The following is a 12,500-nucleotide window of genomic DNA, read 5'->3' as shown; positions in this document are numbered from 1 at the left end:
TATTTGTGAATGTGGGCTATACAAATAAAACTTGATTGATTGATTGATTGATTATTAACGTTGTTGTTATGATGGAGATCAACACCAGAAAGTCAAAGATGTTTCTGTCGTTTCAGTTCTTCTCTCTGATGTTTGTTCAAGTTTCTGATCAGTTTGGTTTCCATCAGTTCTCTGATGAGATCAATCAGACTGAGACGTGATGATTGACAGCTGACACTGACTTGTGGTCGCTCCTCGAGACCACGCCTCCACGCCGCCATCCCTGCTGCACAGACTGACTGCGAATGACGTCATCACCACAAGATGGCAGCACTTGCATCGGAGACATTTTGGCTTCATCTCTGTGCAACAGCAGGAAGTGGAGACGTGTGGTCATCGTCAGTCTGTGACCAGAACGAGATGAGGAACAGACGCTCATCAGGTTTAATGTGAAAGTGTGAATTATTAGTCTGGTGAAATCTGGACCAGAAATAAAACCTCCTTGTTTATTATTGTTAACAGTCACTTATATTATAAATATAAGAAATACTCACACACACGTTTACTAAAACGTCACATTAACAGACTATTTAACAATAAATCCTCATATCATCTCTCACAAATCTGTGTGTGTCTGCCTGTGTGTGCGTGTGTGTGTCTGCCTGTGTGTGCGTGTGTGTGTACTTGAGCAGTCGTGGTTTCTCGTCGTTGAGCGGCAGCACGGTGACCTGAGCCGTCCCCCGGACTGTGTGGACGCCATCTGTCAGCTGCAGAGCCACGGCGTCCTCCAGGGTTTCTGTGTCATCGTGCATGTACATGATCTTCATGCCTGTGGAGGGAGGAGGAGGGTGAGGAGGAAGAGGAGGAGGAGGAGGAAGAGGAGGAGGAGGAGGAGGAGGAGGAAGAGGAAGAGGAGGAGGAAGAGGAAGAGGAGGAGGAGGGTGAGGAGGAGGAAGAGGCAGGTGAAAGTGAGGGCAAAGATATTTGGCATTGAGTAGAAGAGGAGAAGGGAAAAGGAGGAGAGAGATAAATAATATATGAGTTATAAACCAGGTGCTTCCTGCCTGAACAGGAAATGAGTGTAGTTGTTGTTGGAGGTGAGAGTGATGTTCTGGTTTATTATCTATATATATATATATATATATATATATATATATATATATATATATATATATATATATATATATATATATATATATATATATTTACACTTTATCTTTGTGGAAACCGGACAATAAATGAACGAACTTTATGATCTGTTTGACTCTAATGATCATAATTCACTAAATGAACATCAGCTGTTTGAAGAAGACTTGAAACTAGAGACTGAGACAGAAACTCCTGAATGTTTCCTGATGTGATAAAGTGAGAAGTCGAGTCACTTTCTATAGAAACTACCAGAGGAGTCGCCCCCTGCTGGTCAGTTCACAGACAACAGGTTTCAGGCTCTTCTGCATCGTCTACGTTCATCTCTGGTCCCACACTCTCCGGACTCAAGGCTGTCGGCTCCTCACCCTGTCGCAGCTCCTGCAGGGTGAAGGAGGTGACGGGGAGGCTCCTCTGCAGGAGGTCGCCTCCCATCTCCTTGTAGCGGCTCAGCTCGGCGCCGTAGATGCCGTTGATCAGGCGCCCGTGAACCGGCGGCTGCACCACGGTGAAGCTGAGGAGGTCCAGAGGGGCGTCCAGGTCCAAACCGTTCAGTATGGACGGAGTCAGCTCCCTGATCCCCCCCTCCGTCACCTGCAGGAGGACAACAACAAGAACCGTACAACTGTGTGGTGCCCCCAGGAGGGCGTAATGAGTATTACACACCAGAAAACCCTGATGAATCTGCAGTGGACGTACGGTGAAGTTGGCGAGCAGCAGAGCAGGCGTCTCATCATTGGTTGGATTGATGATGATGTAGAAGGGGACGTGGGCGGAGCGATGCAAGCCATCACTCACACTAATGGACAGCTGGTCAACTGTTGGCTCCGCCCCTTTGTGTTCAGATTGGACGTAGTTGATGAAACCAGAGGTCAGATGGACGAGACTGAAGGATTCTGGGAAAAGACAACCTCCAGAGTCAGACACACGTTTCTCTTCTAGTGAGGTCACATGATCATGGTCACAGCTTCAGATGTTTGATGATTAACCTTCAGACGCCCGGTGAACCATGACCTCACACACAGAGACAACACTGACCCACTCGCACGCCTGCGTTGCTCTTCTCCGATCCCGCCGTCGGCAGCGTGTTCTCCAGGAAGCCGTGCAGCGGGGGGGTCTCCAGGTGAAAGGTCAGCTGGTCCCCGGGGCTGTCGGGGTCCGAGGCCCCCAGGACCCCCCCACACAGACACGCTGAGGAGCCCTCGTCCACGACCAGCAGGGACTCACCTGGGACAAGACACAAGAGGACAGTTCACGGCAGCTTCCTGAACTTTGTTTCTCCTGAAGAGAAAAACGTGTTGAGTCTCAGTTTGAAGGATCCAGTCTGTTTCTAACTGTAAACCCGAACAGTACTACGAACTCATAAGTATTAATGTTAGAGCACTCAAAAACAACTATCGAGTAAACCCAACAATAAACTTCTGAGCTCTGTTACCTATTCATGCTGTTTTAATTTCCAATGGATCAAATTTTCTGAGTGAACATCCAGATATAAATTAAAATATACGAGTAAACGGAGGAACGTAGCGTGTGACGTCATGACGTCACGTAGTTCAGGCTCGGTTTTCGAAACATACAAGATGGCTACCCTGATGCAGAGAGAGAGGAGTAGAGGAAAACCTGAGTAAAACTGCTTAAAAGTTTACGAAATAAGAAGGATTTGATATAAATAACTATTAGCTGTTATCTACCGTTTCTAGTCACTTCAGTTACTTGGAGGCAGTTGTGTGCGTCTCTATTTCGTTAAGTAATTTAACATTTCTCCATTCATTGAAACCTTTTGAGTCGTCAACGGCTATAAGTGTGTTGCCGCTTTTTGTTATAATCTGTCTGGTCTGGTGGGTTTCTATAAACATATACACAGTCATAACTGTCCTTCACATGTTCCAGGTTCGGTCCGATAGGCGGATCCTTCTCAGGACGACTTGTCCCTGGATTCAATCCCGTCTACACGTGGACTTCTACATGGTTTGAGCTGTTCAGGATCAACTGGGTCAGAGAAATGAGTTTCTTCTTTTAAATGTTTGCTCTCAGAGCTGGTGGAGAATGAACGAGGAAGCAGAGAACCTGAGGAGTCGCCCTGAAGGAGCTCGGGATCCAGAACTTCAGGTCAGCTGATCTGATCCTGGTCCTTCGTCCACTAGACCTCGTGTTTAATATTATCATCGTTTTAAAAGAGAAAACTTAAATTCAATGTTTTTTTAACGAGTAAATTAAACTTTGGAAATGATTCTTTCAATATCACGAGTCAAACAGTCTGTGACTTTTCAAACTGAATGTTTTCTACTTTCTCTTCATCCGTTCATCCGTCCCTCCGTCTCTCTCAGCTGATAATGAATAGGCACCATCTTGTTAATTAGTAAACACGTCGGAACCTCACAACATGTGCTCAGTGTCAATGTATAGAAATGTGCATATATATATATATATACATTGTGTTGTTATTAATGACAGACGGTTCTGGATCTGTCTGATAAACCAGCTCCAGCGTCGATAGGAGACAAGAAGCAGGATTCCTCGTTTCTCTGCGTTAATGCTCTTACTCTGCGTCTTTATTCACTGCTAATTAATTACACCAAGAACCCCCCCCACACACACACACACACACACACACACACACACCCTAACACAAACCACCACACCCGGCTCTGTTTGGCGGAGCCGGCGTTGAATGAATGGCGAGGTGTGCTCGCCGGATTAGAGAGTTCTCCTGGTCGCAGTAATCCGGCGAGCGAGGCGGCGAGAACACGTCGCTTCTTTTCTCTTTTACTTTCTAAAGACATTCATTGTCCACTGCCCCCCCCCCCACCCACACCCACACACACACACACACACACACACACACACACACACACACACACACACACACACACACACACACACTCACACACATGGGGACATGATTATCTCACCCAATAGGCTGCCAGCAAACAATACCCAGATTTAACTTAAACACATCAGTGCCAACACACACACACACACACACACACACTAACACCCACACATACACACACACACACACACACACACACACACACACACACACACACACACACACACACACACACACACAAGACACTCTTTCAGATAATATATCTTTGGTTCACTGTGTTATACAAACTTTATTTTACCTAATTTCCCTGAAATAATAAAATTATACTTATTTAATAGATTCTGTTTTTATAAAATCAGCTGCAGAATTAAATGAATTCATGGAACAATTATTATAATTAAATGTATAAAGCCATTTTGCAGAATCACTAGTTAAACTTTGAGTACTTATGTAACTTTGATCCTAAATACTTTTGTATTTTTACACATAAAAACATGTGTGACTGCAGGTACATTAGCAGGAAACCATTTCTATTCTTAGGCTCTCTGTCCTAAAATCAAGAAGTATCATAATTTATTTATATGTCGGGTTATTATTTTGTTGTATGAAACTTAAAAAACAATATGAAGAACAGGAAATAATCAAAACTAACTTATTTCATCTGATGACACAAACGCTACAAAGAGAATATTTCACTGTTCTCAATAACTACTGAAAATCTCAAGAAATGAAAACGAATGTTTCAGCTGCACAGAAAAACAACAGGATTTACATGTTTCCTCTTGTGTTGATGAGGATTATGTTTAAAAATATGATATATTATATTTAACATAACGTGTTCATCTGGATGATGTCGGCCCAATGGTTTAGTCTTTGTTTTGTAAATCTGGATCTCATAATCGAGAGACACACACACACACACACACACACACACACACACACACACACACACACACACACACACACACACACACACACACACACACACACACACACACACAGTGGGTCCCAGTGGTCACTGGTCTCCATTGATAACCACAGAGCTCCTTCATCCCTCTTCTTGGCTCCGACTCCATTGAGAACTATCTCCCTCCCCAGGAGAGAGAGAGAGTGTGTGTGCGTGTGTGTGTGTGTGTGTGTGTGTGTGTGTGTGTGTGTGTGTGTGTGTGTGTGTGACTGTGTGTGCGTCCCCCCCCCCCTGCAGTGTGTGTTGGACTGATAGGTGACGGCGTGTTGTCGGGTCAGAGCTGCTCTGCTGCATTAAGAGGATTGTCAGCTGTGAAGACCAGGAGGTGCTGGCATCAACACACACACACACACACACACACACACACACACACACACACACACACACACACACACACACACACACACACACACACACACACACACACACACACACACACACACACACACACACACACACACACACACACACACACACACACACACACACACACACACACACACACACACACACACACACACACACACACACACACACACACACACACACACACACACACACACTGAACTGGGACACAGAGGACTGAGTTCTTCTCTTTACAGAAGTTTACAAGTGATATTTCTTAAGAGAGAATCAATAACAGAATCTGGATGAAACGTGTGTTTGATCGTCCACTGAAAGGTCAGGAGGTCACAGAGAGAGAGAGGGCGGTCTCACCCAGCGTGATGGCGGGGACCTGGTTGTTGACGGGCAGGACGGTGATGTTGAGGTCGTACACGGGAAGCGTGCCGTGGAGGGGGACAGGTGGGGGCGGGGCGTCCCCATGGCAACAGCCGTCTGTCCCTCCGGCCTCGCCGTCGGAGATGATGAGCGTGACGGTGTCCAACACGCGCTCGGGTCCGACTTCTCCGCCTGGACACAGAGAGGCGGAGCCAGAGCTTTAGACCGTACGAAATCACGTAGGAGACAAAACATGTGACACAGCAAAGACAAGAGGAGGCGTGGTCACGTGGTCACGTGACCCGGGCTCACCTGTGTGGACGTAGTACACGTGTCCCTGCAGCACGTCCGTCTGGGAGAACCTGTCCACCGTCTGCCCGGCTCTCTGCAGCTCGCCTCGCCGCGGCGTGCGGGCCAGCATGTAGGTCAGCCGGGCGTCCTCGCTGTCCCGGTCCGTCGCCGACAGGAAGTCCAGCGTCACCTGGACCCGCCCCCCCTCCTCACAGCGCAGCTCCCCCCGCAGACCTCCTCCCAGCTGGGGGGGCTCGTCGTTCATCGGCAGGACCTGAGGGCGGGTCACATGGTCACTGTGGTCACATGGTCACTGTGGTCACATGGTCACTGTGGTCACATGGTCACTGTGGTCACATGGTCACTGTGGTCACATGGTCACTGTGGTCACATGGTCACATGGTCACTGTGGTCACATGGTCACTGTGGTCACATGGTCACATGGTCACATGGTCACTGTGGTCACATGGTGTGTTCCTGGTGGACTCACCTGTATCGGTAGAACCAGCTCAGCCCAGTTCAGCCCGTCCGTGACCTTCAGACTCAGCTCGTCCTGCGTGGTCTCCGAGTCGTCGTGGACGAACCTGCAGCATCGAGCCTCGTTAGGAAGCTACAGACACACAAACTACTGACACACAAACTACTGACACACAAACTACTGACACACAAACTAACTACACAAACTACTGACACACAAACTACTGACCAACAAACTACTGACCAACAAACTACTGACCAACAAACTACTGACCAACAAACTACTGACCAACAAACTAGCGCAAGTTCAGTGAGGAAGACTTAACCTGCAAAGTGATCAGCTGATTGTGGGTGTTTCTAAACGTCCAATCAGGTTCGGGCTCTTCAGCCAATCATTCAGCACCTGTCAAACTTTAAAAATCCCTTCTCTTCTCTTCTCTTCTCTTCTCTTCTCTTCTCTTCTCTTCTCTTCTCTTCTCTTCTCTTCTCTTCTCTTCTCTTCTCTTCTCTTCTCTTCTCTTCTCTTCTCTTCTCTTCTCTTCTCTTCTCTTCTCTTCCGCAGTCAGGCGTCCGTCAGCGACGCGCATAACGCAAGCTGTTGCTCATCGAGTTCATCTCAACGTCGGATCCCGACAATGATTATTTCCCAAGAGGTTCGGACCCAGCATTCAAAGATTCGTTCAAATCTACGGATCGTCGGTGCAGGAGCTTCCGCCGAGCGAACCTGACGAGTCTCCCACAGGGAGGCCGACTTCCTCATCGCTCAGCTTCAACATCGTGGCATCATGCGGCTTCAGGCCGGCCTCCTGCTCGGCTCCGTGACCCAGCGGTTCAAGTAAAAACGTCCATAGATTCAGCCGGATCGCAGCTGGGAGCACGATCCAGCGGGTCCCTCAGCGGGTCCCCCGCCGCACCTGTTCGCGGTCGCAAAGGTTTCAACAAGCGACCTCTTCTAAAGCCCCTCCCGAAGATAAGTAATACATCGTCCTTTTTAAACACTCTGCAACCACTTTAGCTCTAGATAATATTCTGCGGACCACTCTGCAGTCCCCGGTCCTCACCGCGCAGAACATTAACACTCGTTTAAAACCCTCGCACGCTCAGCGAGTGCGTCCCGCGTCCAAACAGAGACGTAGATCAGCTGTCCCTCGTGCTTCAGCATTTTAAACCACAACACAATCTGCTTCATCCGGAGAGTCAACAACCCGACGCATCATCGTATTCAGCGATCTAATCTGAGACACGGAGTTATGTATTTTTCAGAATCATAAAACCGCGCCGTGTTAAGCATGCAAAGCACACCTGAACCGGCCGAATCGCATCTCCTCTAGTTGAGTACGAGTGCGTGTGCACCTGATGTTATTAACAAATAAATAAAATCACATTCTTCCTATGTAAATCGTTCAACTCATCATTCACAAAAAATAATAATATATGAACGCGTTCACGTACGCATTAATATACAAACTATCTTCAGTGGCGAGATAATAGGCACGTCGTGATCTGACCAAGGTGCAACAGGTGACTTCATTTAAACTGTCAGACGCGTGTTCCTGAGAGGTCCTGCGGTTTCATCCGTGGATGATCCCCCCGATTTTTTTTTTTTTTAAATTTAAAAAATGTAAAAATCGTACAGCATATTTGTGATATCACAAAATCCTCCCTTGCAGCTAATACGTCACAAAGCAGCAGCTGCTTCCTCAGCACTTCGCGATGCACATCATCCCTAATGAAGCCATTTAAAAACTCCATCTATGGGACTCGGAATCTCACGCAAAGTTGCCGATCCAACCTGCGTCTGGCCCCATTTTCACGATCACTAGCGAGGTCACTTCTTTAAATAAATAAATAAATAAATAAATAAATAAATAAATAAATAAATAAATAAATAAATAAATAAATAAATAAATAAATAAATAAATAAATAAATAAATAAATAAATAAATAAATAAATAAATAAATAAATAAATAAATAAATAAATAAATAAATAAATAAATAAATAAATAAATAAATAAATAAATAAATAAATAAATAAATAAATAAATAAATAAATAAATAAATAAATAAATAAATAAATAAATATATAAATAATTAAATTAATATTAAATTAATATTAAAAAAAATTTAATTAAAAAAAATAAATAAATAAATAAATAATAATAATTTATAAAATAAAAATATAAAAAAAATAAAATAAAAAAATAAAATAAATATTTATAGCAGTGCATTCCTCTGATTATATGCAGTTATTCACAAATGTATTCAGCGCATGCATTCATGATAGGAACTGCTACTTCTTCAGCCTACCAAGGTATTTCCCTTGGTTCACTACAACAATTGGGAAGATTATCTTCTGCCTTCATTTCCTATATCTATCCTCGCATAAACACACTCCTTTTTGAATCAAAGTTTGCAAAACCTGATGTCAGTAAATCCTGCATATAATAATAATAATAATAATTCATTTTATTTGTAAGGCACTCTTCATCCGAGGATCTCAGAGTGCCAGAGGATCTCAGAGTGTGACTGTGCATATAACTGGTGGTGGTTCCGTATTATCTGCTCACTCTTTTGAGTCATGCTAGCTATACAGTTAAGTTGTCATTAAACACACACCTGGGCACTTGCTCTTCACATACACGGTCTCTGCACTACATCTGGTCGGAAGGAGCCCATACGTGCGAGCAGCGTATGTGCTCCCTGTATTTTACTTTCGGTCCAGCGGACGTTATTTTCAGTTTGTCTTATGACTTAATTTCTGTTACGGTGGTCGTGCCGATTTAAATTTCTGTTGACATTTAATTTCAGTTGGTCTTGGACCTTATTTTCGTTGGTCAAATGACCTTTTTATTTATGTTTGGTCCTCGTGATCGTTTTTTAAGTTTACATCTTGCACTCACCATGGCTTGACTCGGTCAGTGGACCTTCATTTAAGTTTGCCATGCCACTTCATTTCTGTTACGGTGGTCGTACCGATTTGCATTTCTGTTGATATTTTATTTCAGTTGGTCTTGGACCTTAATTTCATTTTGGTCAAACGACCTTTTATTTAAGTTTGGTCCTTGCTGACCGTTTATTAAGTTCCACATTTAGACCCTGACATTCACTTCCGGTCAAGCGGACCTTTCTTTTTGTATCAAACAACCTAAATTCTGGTTTCAGTTACTTAACTGAGATGTATTTCTGTTAGCATTTTATAATCTAGCCTTGGACCTAACTTACTTATGTCTGATAACCTTTAGTTATGTTCTACATTTTAGATCACATAATAATATTTGCACATATGATCTTTTACGTTGGTCTCCAGACCTTCGTCTCATATAATTATCACTCGGGTTGCAGGTGCACTCTAACGAGTCATCTCTATATTTCTATTAGATACATTTTATAACGATTGTCGTTTACCAAAGCATGTATTACTTCCCCAGAATACTACAACACGAGGTAAGACTCATCATTATCTCACTTCCCCTGATCTACCTTCTTCGTCTTATTCTTTTGGGGGTGTTCCTGTTCGAGGCTCTGCTCCGCCCCCTTCTAATCCTGATGACATCTCACAGGCGTCGAAATGCCACAGACTGTAAACATTCATATTCTTGTGTGTTTGCAAAATAAATATTGTGAATTGGAAACCAAGTCTCTCCTCATTGAAACAAACTACTGACGCACGGGCGGATGGATCAGATGTGTAGACACAGATGTGTAGATGCAGATGTGTAGACACAGATGTGTAGATACAGATGTGTAGACACAGATGTGTAGATACAGATGTGTAGATACAGATGTGTAGACACAGATGTGTAGATACAGATGTGTAGACACAGATGTGTAGACACAGATGTGTAGACACAGATGTGTAGACACAGATGTGTAGATACAGATGTGTAGATGCAGATGTGTAGATACAGATGTGTAGATACAGATGTGTAGACACAGATGTGTAGATGCAGATGTGTAGATGCAGATGTGTAGACACAGATGTGTAGATACAGATGTGTAGATACAGATGTGTAGACACAGATGTGTAGATGCAGATGTGTAGACACAGATGTGTAGATACAGATGTGTAGATGCAGATGTGTAGACACAGATGTGTAGACACAGATGTGTAGATACAGATGTGTAGACACAGATGTGTAGATACAGATGTGTAGATACAGATGTGTAGATACAGATGTGTAGATGCCGATTTGTAGTTACAGACGTGTAGATGCAGATGTATAGATGCAGATGTGTAGATGCAGATGTGTAGATGCAGATGTGTAGATGCAGATGTGTAGATGCAGATGTGTAGATGCAGATGTGTAGACACAGATGTGTAGACACAGATGTGTAGATAAAGATGTGTCCCCAGCAGGTCCTCAGGAGGACAGGGGGACACCCAGGGTCTGACCTGAGTCTCAGTCCTCTCAGGTCCTGCAGAGTGAACTGGTCTCCCGGCAGCAGCGTCCGGCCCTGCAGCTCCAGGCGGCCGTGGCGAGCCGGCCTCTGGAGCTCCGCCCTCAGCGCGTCCTCGCTGCTGTCCCGGTCCCGGACCAGGAGGTGCTCCTCCGTCAGGAAGGCCTCTCCGCCCTCCTCCACCCGCAGCAGGTTGGTGAAGGCCTGCAGATCCACAGCAGGGTCAGAACCTGGATCTGAACCTGGTCTAACTCTATCCTGTGTGGTGCAGTGTGACCTCTGACCTCTGGGGCCTGGTCGTCCACGGGGGTCACGGTGATGTTGAAGAGGACGCCGGACACGCTGCCGCCCTGGTGGTCGCTGACGGAGAAGACGAACTGGACGAAGAGCGGCGCCGGGCCGATGTCCTCCACCGGGGGCATGAAGGCCACTTTCATGTGGTTCACTGCATGCTGGGAGAACAGGGGGGGGGACAGTAAGATGTGTGTGTGTGTGTGTGTGTGTGTCTGTGTGTGTGTGTGTGTGTGTTTGTGTGTGTGTGTGTGTGTGTGTGTGTGTATGACTGTGTGTGTGTGTGTGTGTTTCAGGACGTGTGTGTGTGACTGTGTGTGTGTGAGTGTGTGTGACTGTGTGTGTGTGTATGACTGTGTGTGAGTGTGTGTCTGTGTGTGTGTGAGTGTGAGAGTGTGCGTGTGTGTGAGTGTGTGTGTGTGTGTGTGTGTGTGTGTATGTGTGTGTGTGTGTTTCAGGGCTTGTGTGTGTGTGTGTGTGTCTGAGTGTGACTGTGTGTGTGTGTGTTTCAGGACGTGTGTGTGTGTGTGTGTCTGTGTGTGTGTGACTGTGTGTGTGTGTGTGTGTGTGTGTGTGTGACTGTGTGTGTGTGTTAGTGTGTTAGTGTGTGAGTGTGACTGTGTGTGTGTGTGTGTGTGTGTGTGTGTGTGTGTGTGTGTGTGTGTGTGTGTGTGTGTGTGTGTGTGTGTGTGTGTGTGTGTGTGTGTGTGTTTCAGTGACCTGTGTGAAGGACTTCAACACGGGCACCATGTGGTCCCTCCTCATGGCGTTGGCGGTGTCCGTGTGGAACAGACGTCCTGCGTCCATCAGCCTGAAACACAGAGGACAGTGAGACGCTGTCGGTCTCCATGTTGGTCCCGTGTTGGTCCTGTGATTACCCAGGATGCATTGGGCTGAAGCAGGGCTGCGTGACGCTGTAGCTCAGGTCGGAGGTCGGATGCTCTCGGTCGGTGAAGTGAAGCTGCGCCTGCGTGACGTGCACCACCTCCGTCTCCTTCACCGTCAGAGAGCGCACGGCGCCGGGCGCCTCCACCGGGAGCTGGTCCTTCACCGGGAACACGTGGACGACCACGGTCTGGGACAGGGACAGGAGGTGAGACAGCGTGTATGTGTCTGTGTGTGTCTGTCTGTGTGTGTCTGTCTGTGTGTGTCTGTGTGTGTGTGTCTGGTGTGTGTGACTCACGTATGTCTGCGACAGGTTGGGCGGCGTGTGGCTGTCGGACAGCGTGAGGTCGAAGGCGTCCTCGAACAGCTCCTCCCCCGAGTGCCGGTAGAACACGTGACCCTGCAGCACGTCTCTCTGCAGGAAGCTGTCCACAGGAAGTCCTGCACAGGAAGTGACATCACGATGACGAGCGCCAACACTCACCCTCGTGTGCAGCATCACACTCCAGAGC

General features: G+C 46.1%; 1 protein-coding gene across 1 annotated transcript in view; it reads right to left on the bottom strand.

Annotated features, from left to right (window-relative positions):
* Positions 1-12,500, bottom strand: part of frem1b (Fras1 related extracellular matrix 1b) — a 39,493-nt gene that overhangs the window by 23,531 nt on the left and 3,462 nt on the right. The window contains 13 exon segments of the mRNA XM_061078064.1: positions 664-808; positions 1,494-1,719; positions 1,825-2,021; positions 2,164-2,352; positions 5,643-5,837; positions 5,958-6,210; positions 6,427-6,520; positions 10,808-11,016; positions 11,097-11,264; positions 11,824-11,914; positions 11,982-12,178; positions 12,287-12,429; positions 12,473-12,491. Coding sequence (XP_060934047.1) covers positions 664-808; positions 1,494-1,719; positions 1,825-2,021; positions 2,164-2,352; positions 5,643-5,837; positions 5,958-6,210; positions 6,427-6,520; positions 10,808-11,016; positions 11,097-11,264; positions 11,824-11,914; positions 11,982-12,178; positions 12,287-12,429; positions 12,473-12,491 — 2,126 coding nt within the window.

This window comes from Limanda limanda, chromosome 9, assembly GCF_963576545.1.
Source record: "Limanda limanda chromosome 9, fLimLim1.1, whole genome shotgun sequence".
In the NCBI taxonomy this organism is placed as follows: domain Eukaryota; kingdom Metazoa; phylum Chordata; class Actinopteri; order Pleuronectiformes; family Pleuronectidae; genus Limanda; species Limanda limanda.
Note: the sequence above shows the minus strand (reverse complement) of the source record. Positions and strands in the feature narration are given on the sequence as shown.